A 15,814-nucleotide genomic window follows, 5' to 3' on the forward strand; every position below is an offset into this window, starting at 1 on the left:
CACTTCATCATCGACTCCTTGCCGTCCTAACCCACCCATTTTCGGCCTCTAACAGTCACCGGAACAGCTCCCACGAGCTAGTTTCCGTTTTTGGCATTTCAGCCCTTTCTCCGCCGTTTTCGCCGCCACCCACGGCCAAACTCCACTTCCCTTAGCTTCATAAACATCCTTAGACCCTTCCTTATCAATCCCGAGCCTTGGTTTGTCCCCGTTCAAAAGTGGGTATTTTACAGCCCACGACCACAGTGAAATTTTACTGTTACGTTGCTTTTCTTCCGTCGTTTGCAACACTGCAAGCTTTCTAAAATTACCATATAGCGCTGTAAGTATTTTCCAAACCCTACTTTTAGATTTAAATATATTTTGCTTATTCAATAATTATTTGTTGTTGGTTGGCTGATTCCGGATTGAGTCCGAGGAGTTCGGGGGTCGGATGGATGGAGGACATAGTTGCTTGTTTTATTGATTTATAGTTGGTTGATCATTTTGTGCATTGAAATCGCATTTACATGGTGCATACGCGTGCGTTTTATTTAATTTGAGAAAATCCTGTTTTATTGGCGTAAGTAGATTTTCGAGTGCGTGTGTATCACGACCCCAAGCCGGGATGGGGTATTATTCTGGTGGAGCTCCTCTGGTCACTCAGAAGCGTAATAAACTGAGTGACGTCCCCTGGGTTGTCGTTGGGCGACGACGGGAGTGGGGGCTAGAGGATGCTTGGCTACGAACGCGCCGGGCGTGGAACCGAGCATCGCTCTACGCACCGACTCCGTGGCCCTTCGCTGGCGAGGGCTAGAGGATGCTTGGCTATGAACGCGCGGGGCGTGGAACTGGACATCGCTCGTTTAGGTGTCACATGCGTGGTCGTCACCTGCGGTGTGGCACTGGAGCCAGGGTGTGCGGATGACCCCTAGGGGAGGTCATGGTGCATACGGATTAATGGGTTAATGGTTTGAGTTTGATATGGGCCAAATGTGACTTTTGGCGTGATCTTTGGAAATGTTATGTTTTTGGGCCAAATGGGATTTTTTGGCGTGCGTGGAAAAATTTGATTTTATGGGTTTTGTGCATTGGCATCCTTTTATGCATATTGTTTGAGTTCTATATATTTTTATCTGGTGGTGTTTAGATTTTACTTACCTGCGGCACCATTTTTTGTACCGTAGATTTTGGTGCAGAGATCGAGGATGAGGAGGAGGAGGTTGAGCCCGAGGATGCGGCTCCGCCGGGGTGCTGAAGTTTATGTTTTGTATTTGGTTTAAAACTATATTTGTGTTTTGTAATATTTATTTATGTATGTTTTGAACAGTTTTGTATTAAACAAGAAAAATTCTGGTACTTAGTCATGACTTTCGTTATCCGCTGTCTTTTTGCACATTTGTTGCTTTTACACACACTTGACACTCGTCGATAGGATGATGACCCGTGATGTCATCATCTAGATGTCTCGATTTCTGTGTCCGTGCATGGGGATTTGAGGGCGTCACATATATCCATGCGAATGACAATCGGCCCAAAGGAATGTTGTTATTTAGCCGGATCATAGATGGTATAAGGTGATTATTTGTGAATTGCATAATTTTCTCTTTTTTAAGATAAGCCTTTGCATTCAATAGTTGATCCAAATGAAGGCTATTGTTTGGCTAGGTTGTATAAATTTTTAGGGTTAGCATTATTTGCATTCAATAGTCAGCCCAAAGAAAAGCTATTATTTGGCCAGGCAAAACTCAGGCTAGTTTTGCATTATTCATGATAGCCAGCCTTATTGGGAGAGGAGAACTTCCATGTTGTAGTTACTGTCTAAAGACTTGATTGCAATGATGCACTAGGTTTCTTATATGGCCCACTTTTATAAAACCATAATTTTTGGATTTAATTTTGTCATATTGTCTAATTGATTTTATTGTTCAGTTAGATTAAGGTTTGCATGACATATAATTATGGTTTGTTTATTTATATTTCAAGATTAATGGGATGTTTATTGATTGTGATTTTCTTTTGTTTTCTTATAGTAAATGCATCCTCAATATATGCCAATTTGAATAACATTTTAGTCTTTACTGAATCAAATTTTACAAAATGAAAAGAGCGTGTTACTATTGTTCTTGGGTGTATGGATCTAGATTATATGCTTTAGGTTGGTAAGTCTCCCAAGCCTATTGATCAGAGCTCTGTTGATCAGAGGGCAGCTTATGATAAATGGGAGCACTCTAATTGCATGAGTCTTATGATAACGAAGCATTCTATACCTAATTCTACTCGAAGTGCAATGCCTGAAGAGTAAAATGTCAAAAAGTAACTGAAACAAATAGTAGACCGATTTGTTGAGTCAGAAAAGATAGAGACAAGTATGCTTCTTAGCAAACTTGTATCAATACAGCATAATGGCAAATGGAACATAAGGGAGTATATTATGGAAATGTCCAATCTTGTTACTAGATTGACAACACTAAAGTTAGCATTTTCTAATGAAATTCTTGTGTATCTCATTCTGATTTTTCTTCCTGCACAATCTAGTGCTTTCAAAATTACTCAAAAGGAAAAATATACTCTTAATGAGCTCGAGTTCATTGCTCATGGTGTACAAGAGGAAGAAAGATTGAAACAAGAAAGGATAAAAAGTGCTCACATGGCAGTTTTCCCTCATGGGAATCTGGGCATGAAGAAAAGAAAAATGAATGATAAAGTTAAAGAAACTACGGATACTTGAACTTCACAGACAATTGTGCAATAAGAACAAGATAAGGTTTCTGCCTATTACTTTTGTAAAAATGATGGTCATTTGAAGAAGAATTGTTTTCAGTATAAGAAGTGGCTTACAATGAAAGGTGATTTTTCTATCTTTGTTTGCACATAAATAAATTTGGCTATTATATTGCCTAACACTTGGTAGATAGATTCAGGAGTAACCATTCACATAAGTATTACTATGCAGGGTTACCTAAAGCGCTGAAAACTACGTGATGAGAAAAACTTTATTTACTTGGGGGATGGCAATAAAGTTAGTGTTGAGGTAATTTGAGTCTACAGATTGAAATTAGAGTCTGGTTTTTATTTGGATTTGGACGAGACTTTCGATGTTTCGTCATTTTTCTATTTCTTGTTTGGACAAATCTGTTTTTTCTCGTCTATTTAGAATTGAGAAAATTTTCTGAGATTCAAATGTTTTTGGTATTGGCTCTTTGATTGATAATCTTTATTTATTGTACTCGGATGTAATACCCGAATCTTACTACAAAGGTCCTTACGTCATTTTATTTTATTAATTCTTTAAATTAATTATTTTAAGATAAAGATTGTTTTTATTATCTTATTATTTTATTATTTTATTTTAAGATGGATGTTCTTTTATTTTTATGTGGGTTATTAAAATAAATTAAGTACATGATTTTTAGGCCTTATAGTATTTTATCTTAAAGCTCTCAAATTTGATTAATTATGAAAGAGCCCAAATGATTCCCACCATTGGATTTGGTAGTTGAAGTAATTATCTTTCTACAATAAATCCTAGCCATCCATTTCACCGAGCTTCTTAGGTAAGCTTTGACTAAGTTTTAAAGCGATTCTACTTCCCCTTTCCATTGGTTACTTTAAGCAAAGAGGAATAAAAGCTTCTTCCTTCCTCCAAGTCTACACCTAAAGCAATAAAAGAAGGGAAAAAGACAAAAGACAAATTCTTCAAGTCTTCTCCTTATCTGTTGATCATCCTTACAAGTTTGTGAGATAAATTTTGACCAAGTGACTTAATACTTCAATTCTTGTTGAATCCCTAGATCCATTTTACTAAAAGTAGTTTGTGCCTTTAATTTATCTTAAACCGTTGGTCTACATTCCAACCTTGTGAGACAAGTTTTGACCAAGACTAACTTTTCTTCTTAAATTTGATTGGTTCTTCTTTATGTTTATGAGATAAGTTTGGACTAAATATTAAAGTAAATTCTCTTCCCCTTTACGTTGGCTACCTTATAGCTTATGAGGTAAGTTTAATTGAATAGCCCAAGTCTTTATTTCCCTTCCAAACCATCGGCTACTTCAATAAGGAAGGAAATCTCTTCTTCTCTTCTTCCTCCAAAGCCAATGCCACTTTCCTCTTTTCTTCTCCTCTTCAAGAAATCAAACTTATCTCATTTTCTTCAAGTTTTGTACCTCCACTTTATCTCTTGAAAGAATCTAGGAGCTTAAGGTAAAAATCATATTTTAACTCCTTTGATTTTAATGTGATTTTAGAAACTAACTAAATTGTTTAGCTTATATTTTGATGTTGTGTTTCGTATACACACACACACACACACACATATATATATGGCCTGTTTTGAGTGACCGAATATGTATGGGCTGTTTTATTGTGCTGACTTTCATATATATATATATATATATATCTATTTATCGACTGTTTTAAGTAACCAAATATATAAGGAGATTGTGTTGGTGTTGCGCTTTTATGTATATTTGAAATAAAAGCGGGTTTTTAAAATCTTAATTGATTCTTGGAATAAACTTGGCATGAGTATTTGTGTAGAGAGTTTATTTTGAAAGTGGTGTTGTGTTTTCTTCCTTAGGAGGCTAGAAGTATTAGACTATTTTGGCTCTATGTAATCTTATAAACTTGTTTTAAAAAAGGGGTGTTAAATGATTTAATTATAAACTTTAATGCTAAGGATTTTGAATTACTTAATGGGCTATTCTAGTTATTTTCTATGTTATGATTTAACTAAATAATATGTGTTAACCAGGTTAATTATTTTCTTATATTACTATTATAAAGGTTAGACGTGAGGTTAGTTAATTAAGATAACGTTAAGGGTAGAAATGATGTTAGATTTTAATATCGTGGCTTTCTCTTTTAAATGGAGGGCTAAAGAAATATTGTATAAGTATTAATGTGCTTATGTTATTTATTGGTATAGGATTTATATTGACAATTGGAAGTATCGAGGAGCATAGAGGTAAGTAGCTATGACCATGCTTCTTATACACAAAGTTCTCTTATGAAAGAATGTCTCTCTCTCTTCAAATGTTCTTGTAAAGAAATTGTAAATGTACATACTATGTACAAGCCATTTCTTGGTAGCCCTTGTTAAGTACCCTATCGATTATAATTGTTTGTATGTGCATAAGGTAATGCATGCACGTAGATGCTAAGTTATGAGATTTTCATATATGCTTTCTCAAAGTATTAATGCTCTACTTATATGTAAGCATGACATGAAATGTTCTTTTTTCCAAATTAAATACATATGCATCGCACTAAGAAAAGATAATGAAAATATTTAACTGCAAAGAAAGAAAAGAAATGAAAAGAATGTTAAGGCATGAAAATACATAACTGCATGAAAAATGATGTTTAAGCTTATTCTTTTAAATGACGTTTTTCCATGAATGAATTGTTAAATGAAAAGAACTGAAAAGTAAAGAACTGCATGAAAGAAAGAATGACTTAAAGGAAATGAATGTTTTAATGTATAAAATTATGTAATGGCCATGACTGATAAATGAATGATGGTACCAAAGGCTTGGACAGATTGCAATGCCGGGTAAGTAGTACTAGTGGTGCACCTAGTGCTACAACCTGACGAAAATGGATTCCTAACTCATGGCCACAGGCAGAATCAAGTCTAAAAGACTTCTAACCTTAACACACGGGGCGTAATAATGTGTACCAGCCAAATGAAAGTGAAAGATGAAAGTAAAGGTATGCATGAAAGTATGATGTAAATGTATGCATGAAAGTATGATTAAACGTATGCATGAAAGTATGATGTAAATGTATGCATGAAAGTATGAGTTAAACGTATGCATGAAAGTATGATGTATATGTACGCATGAAAGTATGGTTTAAACGTACGCACGAAAGTATGAAGTAAGCATATGCATGAAAGCATGACTAAACTATTACCTGTTATGCATGAAAGTACTGTTTAAATGTTTATATATGAAAGTATTGTTTAAATGTTATGCATGAAAGTACTGTTTAAATGTTTATGTATGCATGTTTTCAAAAGAAAAAGAATAGATGATTAGTACATTAACAACATGGTGTAATGCTTATTAAGTATTAGACTCATTTTGTGTTTATGTTTTAAACATTCAGGTAATGAAGAAAAGGCTAGGGAGTAGGGCATTACAGCAAAGAGAGAGGCAGACGTTTAGTGTCTTCCCTATTAGTTCGATTTTACATGAATGATGGGTTATGTTTATAGATGTTATGTTTTTATGTTGGGATGAGTGCCTTGTTGGGTTTGACTTTAAACCATGTATCTTTTGGTATGGTATAACAGTTATGGTGGGGTGATGGTAAACCCTCTTATATTGACTGAGTGCCTTATTGTACGTATGATAAAGATGGAGTCTCTTCCTAGTTAGAACAATTATGTTTTTATGAAAGTATGATAGACTCTGAAAGCCTGTCTATGGAGGAGTGTTCAATAGAATGTCTATCAGGTGTTTCCTTTATTAAATTAAAAATTTAGAGTACACGTGTGTCATGTTTATGTTGATCGCATATTACTGGAAAAAAAATTAGAGAAGAGAGAGAAAGAAAAGAAATAAAGAATGATAGGTATGTACGTAGCGATTCCACCCTTCCCAGGGCAGGGTTGTTACATCGGATGCCTCTCACTTAAAGAGAAACCAAACCTTGCACGTAAATAGTTGTGGTACAAAAAGGAGATTGATAAATGAAAATTTCTTTGTATTGTGGCACAAGCGGTTGGGAAATATCTCGAAAGAGAGAATTAAAAGGCTTGTGTCAACTGGAATTTTGTCTTCTTGATTTTTCAAAATTTAAAATTTGTTTTGAATGCAGAAAAGGAAAGCAAATAAATATAAGGAAAATAGGTTCCAATAGAAGTTCAGGCGTCTTAGAAGTGATACATACTAACATTTGTAGTCCATTCTCTATGATATCTTGGAATGGCCAACGGTATTTTATCATTTTTATAGATGATTATTCTCGTTATGGTTATCTATTTTTAATACATGAAAAATCACAAGCGCTTGACATTTTTAAGTCTTATAAATCTAAAGTTGAAAATAAGCTTGATAAGAAAATTAAGGCCGTCAAATATGAAATTGGTGGTGAATACTATGGTAGATATGATAGATCAGGTGATCAACACCCTAGGCCTTTTGCAAGGTACTTAGAAGAATGCAGCATCATTCCTCAATACACCATGCCAGGGACTCCACGTCAAAATGGTGTAGCTGAGAGATGAAATCAAACCCTAAAAGACATGGTTAGAAGTATGATATGTCATTCTTCTTTACTAGAATAACTATGGGGAGAGGCCTTAAAGACTGCAGTTTAAATTCTCAATCAAGTACCTAATAAAGCAGTAACTAAAATCTCATATAAGTTATGGACTAGAAAGAGATCTAGTATTAGACATTTACATGTCTGGAGTTACCTAGCTGGGGCTAGGCCCCATGAGCCAAATAAAAGGAAACTATACTCAAGAACAATAATTTACTTCTTTATTGGATATTCTGAGAGATTGAGAGGTTTCAAGTTTTATTGCCTTTCAAATAATACCATTATTGAGACTAGTAATGCCAAATTCATTGAGGGCATTTAGGATAGTGGGAGTACACAACCTAGAGATATTGTATTTGAAGAGGAACATATTGAAATACCTCTGACAAATATTGAGGGTGATGAGATGGTCACACTTGTCATAGTACAGGATGCGGATGCAGATCATCAAATCATTTCTGAGTCACCTATAACTAATACAGAAGAACCTGAGCAGCCTCAACAAGAAGTGCTATTAAAGAGATCAAATAGGAAGAGGAGATTGATAATTCTAGATTATTATATTTTTATTTTATCTCCAAGAGCATGAGTTTGATATGGGATTGGAAGATGATCCAATATCTTACAATCAAGTCAAACAAATTGCTAACTCCCAAAAGTGGATAGATGCAATGCTAGATGAGCTAAAGTCTATGAAAGACAATGTTGTTTGGGACCTTGTCGAATTGCTTGACGGTATTAAATCAATTGGTTGTAATGGGTCTTCAAAACCAAGCGAGACTCTAAAGGCAATGTCGAAAGATATAAAGCATGTCTAGTTGCAAAAGGTTTTACTCAAAAGGAAGGCATTGAATATAAACAGACTTTCTCTCTAGTTTCATTGAAAGACTCTTTTAGAATTATGATGACACTTCTAGCTCATTATAATTTAGAGTTTTATCAGATGGATGTAAAGACTGCTTTTCTCAATGGTGACATTGAGGAAACAATATATATGATGCAACTAGAGGGCTTTGAGACTGAGAATCGAGTTATTTGGTTTGCAAATTAAAGAAATTCATCTTTGGCTTAAAACAGGCATCTCGCCAATGGTATTGAAAGCTTCATCGAGTAGTTTCTTCTTTTGGTTTTACGGAAAATACTGATGTATTTATCATAAGATCAGTGGGAGCGGATTTATAATTTTAGTGCTATATGTTGATGACATTCTATTGGCAAGTAGTGACATAAGCTTGTTACAAGAAACCAAGAAATTTCTTTCGAAACACTTTAAACAATATTTAACTTTATAATATATTTATTTAATTTATTCTTTTTTTTTTTCTAAAATCAAATAAAATATCTTAACTCAACGTTTCATTACTATTTACAAACCATTTTACTATCAGCTCTGCTATATACAATCGGGGCACAATAGTTGACGCCACGTTGGTTTATTTAAGAAAAACAAGAAAAAAAAAGATAGACGAAACGCGTGAAATAAGAAGGAAAATAAACTCAAAAACAGTTTGGGTTCATTTTGCTTTCCGGTTCCCTTGTGCCTCGTGTTTGATCATTTGGAAGCTCTGTTGGCCGTCTGTTTCTCCATCGTCCATCGTCGTGCTCGTTTGAGCTGCTTCCATCGTTTTAGTAGCATAGAAGCTCTGTATACAAGAGGAAGAAGCGTGCCATGAACAGTAACTAAACCGAAAGTCTGAAATAGAGTTCCACTTTGGGATTCTGGGACCGTGGGTCTCCATTTTTTGTGGATATTTTCATGTGGTTCTTTTGCGGTATAACAAAATCCCCACAACCAATTGAAGAAGAGTTCATGAGTAATAAACCCAGATAATTTCCCTCATTTTCCCGCATTCATTGGAAGGAGGGAGACTGCATAAAGACAAGTATTCACATAGCTTCTTTGAAGCAAACTCGAAGATGTTCGTCACCGTGCCATCGGTGTGTGCACGATGACGGATTTTAATACATGGTAATAAATTGCACACCATAGGGCAAATCCTCTTAATGGCATATTATGCCTAAATGATTATTTTCATTGAACAAGAAAGATATAAAAGCTATAAGAACTTTTGAACTCAATGTTTAGATCTACAGCCCTCAACTTTTTTGCACAAGATGACTAAAGTTTCACTGGATGATGTTGCATCATCCTTGTGCTTAATCATACCAGAATCCACAAGAACGGGAACCTCTGCAGCAAGCCACGGTGCAAGACCCAAGCAGAGTGCATGCGCTATGCCAAACCCAGGACAGTTCTTCGCCCAAAGCAGCTTGAAATGAATGGTCAAGCAGATCTTCCCCCCTCTATACATATTTTGGGTCTTGCCGTTGAGCTGGGGGAGCTTGAGCTCGGGGGCGGTGGAGGGGGTTGTGAACGTACCAACATTTGCTGATCCAACGAGTCCCCTCGGGATTGGCTGTGGAGATCCAAAACCAATCATTCATCTGGGTGTAGGCGATCAAAGCCTTGTACTCCTCCTTTAGCCTTTGCGTCCATGTCGCTCTGTCCCTTGGCCCGTAGTCAAAAAAGGGATTTGGGTCAGTGTAGATTTGGTGTTGGGGTCCCAACCCTTCATTTCCCTGTAAGCAAAGCAACCTTGAACCCCAACCCCAGTCTTTTCCCTTCCAATGGAACCTGTTATAGAAAACTGCAGCCATGGCCTTCAACGTAATGGAGTCTTCTTTAATCTCGCATGAGCATCAACACCCACTTCCCAAAACCGTCGATCCAGAAGTTCAAATTTCTGGTAATTTGGCTCCAGTAAAAGAGCATCTCGTTGGCACTCGTTATGGGTTTCAGGCAAAATCCCTGACTACGTACAGGGCATCTACATTCGGAACAAAGGGTCTTCTTTATTTTCCTTCACATTCTGGAATATGGGCAGTGGAATAAACGAAAACTCACAAAAATCAAAATACTGCGTTTTGTTTTTTTGCCAACTCAGCAGCCGTTTGCACCGTGCTTGAGGCAGGTGACTGTATTAAGCATTTCTGTTTTACTATTAGTCATAGAACTCTAATCTCTTCTCATTAGCCAAACATGCCCTTAATCTTTATGCTATTTTTTATTATCACATTTTGCTTGCATTGAGTTTTATTTGAATTTCTGGTTATTTTGTATTGATTGTGAAATGAATATAATTGTGTGTTTCAAAAGAATAGGAAAAGGAGAGGAGGATGACATGTTAACTCTTTGATGAAGAAAGACGTTATTTGATCCGTACTATGCTTGTTCTTCATCGGCCCAATCTTCGGCCCGAATGAAATGCGTTGGGTTTGTTTTGGCATTTAAAAAACAAAAAAGAAGAAGGTGTCGCTCAAAATAGAGATTAATGCGTCGTTTGGTTATAATATAGATCAGATAAGACGGAATGAAAAAGTTATAAATAATAATGAAATAATTTATAAATAATAATGAAATGATTTTAGTTAAAATATTTTTATAAAATTTTGAAAAATAAGAGAAAAATTTGAATTAAAAAATTATACAATTAAAAGAGGATTAGAATTTAATTTTTTTAATATTATTTTTGTTTTGAAAAAATTGAAGTATGTTTTGTGTATTGCTTGAAAATTTGAGAAAGTTGTAATGATTAGATAAAAAAATTAAAAATTAAAAATTAAAAAATATTTAAATTTATAATATAATATTTAAATGTTAAAATGAGTTGAAATGGAATAAATTTTAAAAAAATTTGTAAAGCCATACCATGCCCAAGTATACGATAATGCTGCTGGCAAAGGACGATGCTTAGTTTGTTGTAATGCAGCTATTTTTTTATACTACTATTCATTGCATGGACATGATTTTATTGTGTTTGACGCTTGGGATTTTTTTTTTGTTGTGAAAGAGCAAGGTGGGCCCAAGCCATCGACACACTGACAAAATTAGATTAAAAGGCATTAAGTGCAAGTAATGGTGAGTTAAAACTCAAGTCTATGAGATAGAGTCACTCTAAAACTATACATACATTTGATTTTCTTTGTTGTTTGTATATTTCTCACTATTAATATAATATTTTAACTATCTCTCAAATTATTAATAATTTTCATTTTAAGAACATGCCATAATTTCCCCCCTTCAAATTATTGACATGTACAAAAAATAAGTGATATGTTGTAATGCTAATGAGATTGTATTAACAAATGTGGCAAATTATAACTTATTTTCCTAATTAAGGATTAATTAGATTTTTATGGGATTTTAGATTATATTACAGAAACAATGATAATCTAAAATGGGTAACATATTATTTTATTTTTTAATAACTATTTATTGAAATTGTTCTCCAAACTTTATTGTGGTTACACGTAGGTTATGTTCGGTTAGTGAGGAGATTACTCCTGATTTAGACTATTTTATTATTTATTTATTTACTTATTTTATTATTATTTATTATTTTTTTACTTTTATTTATAAAATGATAACACAATTCGTTTTTTTATAAAATTATTTCAGAATGAAAAAAATAATAATAATAAATTATATAATTGTTACCCGGGAATAGAAATCGTTGGTGGGTTTGGGCTAGGCTAGCTTTGCCTTGGGCGAAAACAGAAAAAACAGAAGCAACCGAAACCGTCGCCAGCGAGCGAGTGAGAGAGAGACACCAGGTTTCTTTTATCCGATAATTGCTGAGTGAGAGAGCCCGTTTCAGTGCTTCACAATTTAAATTAAATTAATATATAAATATTATTTGAAAACTTCCTCTAAACGTAAATAAGAGTCTCTCCCTCTCTCTATCTCTCTCTCTCTCTGGAACGAATTTTGATCTCTTTCTCCGTGGAGATGGAGCTCGCTCCCGGCATGGTCATGATGTTTCTTCTTCCACTCCTCACCTAAGGTCCTCTCCTTTTCCGGGTACTTATGAAATCTCTCTGTCTATAATTCACTTTCAATTCCAATTCCCGCGTTTTGCATTTCTCAGATTTCCGCTCTCTTTCATTTTTATTTCTCTGTGCATGGCACTGTTGAGATTTATAAACATACATTCGAATACACATGTGCGTTTACATTGATTTTGTTAATTTAGGGATCTGATGGTTATGTTCTATTTCTATTTTTTATATAAGCCGTTTTATCCCTCGCACGACAGAGAATTGGGGTGGTGAAAAGTAACGTCCAAGCAAGAAATTTCATATTGCATTGCCATATTTATTTTGTGTTAATTAGTTGATTGATTTGATGTTTTCGTTTATAGCATTTTGAATTTTAGCGGCTGGTTGGCTAAAATTGCAGAGAAATGAGTGAAATTTGATTGCAGGGCATTTCTTGGGCAAGATAAATATATTTATGTACGTTTTCCGGATTCAGTAATATTTTTTGGATTCTTAAGATAGGAAAGATTGGCGAACAAATGTAATTGGCTTGAATATGGACAATTAATTAAGATGATTTGAAAAATCGATAGAAAGTATTATAGATGTTATGGTGCACGTTTTAATTTGCTGGATAAAAATCGTTAACAATCTTATGGTGCACGTTTTAATTGTTTGAGTCTGTTTTATATTTGGTGGAAGAACGATGAATTGAAGGAATGCCTTTTGTATAAGCTTTTCTTCAACTCATACATAAATGGCCTTGGTTTTCAGATGCTTGATTTCTGCGCATGGAAACTCGTGTATTTTTGTGCATGTTTGGAAGACTATTTCATCTGGATTTCTGCGCACGGAAACTCATGTATTTGTGTACACGGCCTTGGTCTTCAGATGCTTGATGAGACTTTTTCATCTGGATTCGGACACTGAGAATTCAATCCTTGGGTCCTTTCTGGCATTGTGCTAACGTTTAGCAATGGATGACAATGGTAGCAGCAAATTGCTTGGAATCAGGCAGATTGTTAGGTTAAAGGAAATCCTCCAGAAGTGGCAATCTGTAACACTTGGCTCAAGGCCGAGCAGTCCCCCAGCAGATGCACCTGATCAAAATGATATAGGTGGTATTTCGCCGGCAATTAATAAAAGGCTAGCAAATGTCATGTCTTGTGATTCAGACGAGGATAGTTGCCACGGCCCTGATCCGCCAACTGATGTCCCCAAAGGCTATTTGGCAGTTTATGTTGGGCCAGAGCTTCGGAGATTCATCATTCCGACTAGCTATCTTAGCCACTCCTTGTTCAAAGTGTTGCTGGAAAAAGTTGAGGAGGAGTTTGGCTTCGATCATAGTGGCGGGCTCACAATCCCATGCGAGATTGAGACGTTCAAATTCCTTCTAAAGTGCATGGAGAACCATAATAAGGCTCACCCTGACGACAGCTCTGGTGAGCTTCTTTATTACAATCGTTGTTCTATTTCTTATAGATTCTTTCCTTAAAAATAGCTTATTGCTTTTATGTACATGTTGGAAATTTGAGTCCAAACAAGCTACATACTAAGAATTTTAAATAATGTTCCATTGAGCTAATTTTTGGTGAGCATCCAATAAACAAACGCGTCTTCTTCTTTTTATTTTTATTTTGGCTCAAAAACTTATAAAGGGACATATTGGATTTTGAAGGGCGAGGAAGGGTGTTTGATAGATTAGATTTGTTTAAGTTCGAGCACTATTAAGAGTGGGGCTGGTGGTGATTGAGACCAGGGGAATCTTATATCAAATAATTGATGAAGCTAATAAAGATATGTATTCAGATACATGTAGCGAATTGCAATGAATTACACCTGAGTTCGCCTCTTATCTAATTTTACATATAGCTAACTATTGATTCTAAGAGGCATTTAAACTATGTTTACATCATTTTCTAATGGCAAGAGAGTCAGTCCCATTACAATTACACCTGAGTTGGCCTCTGATCTAAATTTACATTACATACTTTCTCCAATATGTGGAGCACTTTGTGATGCAGATCAAATTGTGCATGATTTCACCATTGCTGATTGGTTCACTAACCTTTTGATTTTGGTGATTTTGAAGCTGGAGATTCATTACCTGTCGAAGAGTAAGGAATCATGGTGATCTTTCTAATACACCAGTTTTAGGACTGATTTTCTGGTGCTAACGAAGGTCTCTTTTTTCTTTTCTTTTATTTTTGTGTAAGTGACCAAGATAGGAAGATTCAGTTAGAAAGCTTTCAGATGGGTTGTGTCAGGATTTGTTGCTAGAGAGGGGATGTGTGATCTTTATATTCTGTATGATGGGATGTGACCTAAACCTGATGTTTGATGGAATATGAAACATATTAATTAATCAGCGGGTATTTCCATATGGGTTCCCTCCGATTCTATGCATTTGCCATCATTGAAAACATTGTTGAGGTACTTGTCAATATAATTGTCATGTGTGCGAATGTCACAAGACAGCTTTAGTTTTTATTTAACAGCAATGATTGACATTTAGCAAAATGCAAACTCTTGATTATCTTAGAAACTCTTTAACAATCTTTATCTCAAATTTATTGAATCTTGATAGTACGGAGAGAAATCTAGACATGTGGGAGAAAGGTGGTACAATAGAAATCCCAAAAACTTCTAAATCAAGCTGTTCCCCCTCAGTCTTGTTTATTTTCCAGGTTCATGTGCATTCAGATTGGAATGCGTGATAAAATCTCACTGATGAGCTGTCTTAATCCCATCAATGTGCACTGTGATCAAAGCCTGTTTTGTGTTAAAATGTTACAGTTTAAGATGAAGCGTAGAATGACCATACCCCAAAACCGAATGGGGGAAACAGGCCTTCTCTGGCATCTCTGCTCCCTTTTTGACCCCAAAACCACAACATTATTTTATCCCCAAATCCATCTCACACTAAGTCCAAAACAGATAGTCTCGCTTGGCTCACTTGCTAGCACAAAGGAATCTTCCCATTCAAAATCCCATCCTCAAGTCCCATTATTTTAAATGCATTAGATCCACTCTTCATGGAAATCACCAGATTCTTTGTGAATTTTCGATTGGAAGGCATCCAAAGTCTCCAAAGCAACAAATCCCATAAAGAAAATGATTTGTACATGCTTAAGCTGTACGCGCTTCGTGCCGACCTTTGAATAAAAAGCAGTAGACCCAAATGAATACGGGTCTTGTACACTTCAGACTTGCATCTATCATTACTTATCCCACAATCTGTAATGGTCATCCACAGCTAATCTATGTAGCGCTATCCCCCTCTCATTCCTTCCATTTGACATACAAATGAACATGGACCAAAATTGGTCGGTCTTGGGCTGGGCCATTGAGCTCCCCAGTCAGCGCTCTGTGTTCGGTTGCCATGGGATCAGTGTCAACTGGGAGGAACATCACTATCGATGCAGAGCATCGAGGCCCAGGCCAGGGTCTGTCTAGTGCTGGGTTTTCATTCCTAGTTGCCCAAGTTGTTCCAGCAATAAGGCGTTGGTAAGTTGTAACAGTTGGTCGTCGATTCAGTTTCCAATACAAAAACAGCATCAACCTGTATAAATGAAATAGGACCTCGCTAAACATCTCCAATTTGTGTGTAATGACGAAGATATTCATCGCTACAAGCACAAAAATTCATCGCTAAAAAAAAAAAACACATCATTGTTGATTTCATGGAACAACAACGATAGGTGTTTTGTCTATGAAAAAAATTAGTGATGAGGTAGTATCGTT

The 15,814-nt window shown here is 35.6% G+C and overlaps 1 protein-coding gene and 1 pseudogene across 5 annotated transcripts; one reads left to right on the plus strand and one right to left on the minus strand.

Annotated features, from left to right (window-relative positions):
- Positions 1–9,312: 9,312 nt before the first annotated feature.
- Positions 9,313–9,828, minus strand: LOC122302191 (annotated as a pseudogene).
- Positions 9,829–11,805: 1,977 nt separating this feature from the next.
- Positions 11,806–14,453, plus strand: LOC122304230. Of its 5 annotated transcripts, none has more exons than XM_043116369.1 (3): positions 11,806–12,096; positions 12,962–13,512; positions 14,095–14,453. In XM_043116369.1, exons 2-3 carry the CDS (start codon positions 13,047–13,049, stop codon positions 14,202–14,204), a joined length of 576 nt encoding a protein of 191 aa, XP_042972303.1. In that variant the 5' UTR covers positions 11,806–12,096; positions 12,962–13,046; the 3' UTR covers positions 14,205–14,453. The 5 variants fall into 5 exon arrangements, with proteins under 5 accessions (XP_042972303.1, XP_042972300.1, XP_042972301.1 ...); XM_043116366.1 differs by having other exon boundaries at positions 11,807–12,113; positions 12,845–13,512; XM_043116367.1 differs by having other exon boundaries at positions 11,807–12,113.
- Positions 14,454–15,814: the final 1,361 nt, after the last annotated feature.

This window comes from Carya illinoinensis, chromosome 3, assembly GCF_018687715.1.
Source record: "Carya illinoinensis cultivar Pawnee chromosome 3, C.illinoinensisPawnee_v1, whole genome shotgun sequence".
Taxonomy (NCBI): Eukaryota; Viridiplantae; Streptophyta; class Magnoliopsida; order Fagales; family Juglandaceae; genus Carya; species Carya illinoinensis.

Coding starts and splice junctions, on each gene's coding strand:
- LOC122304230 (XM_043116369.1), top strand. CDS start 13,047: ATGGATGACAATGGTAGCAGCAAATTGCTTGGAATCAGGCAGATTGTT. Junction 13,513..14,094: donor TCACCCTGACGACAGCTCTG/GTGAGCTTCTTT, acceptor TTTGTGATGCAG/ATCAAATTGTGCATGATTTC.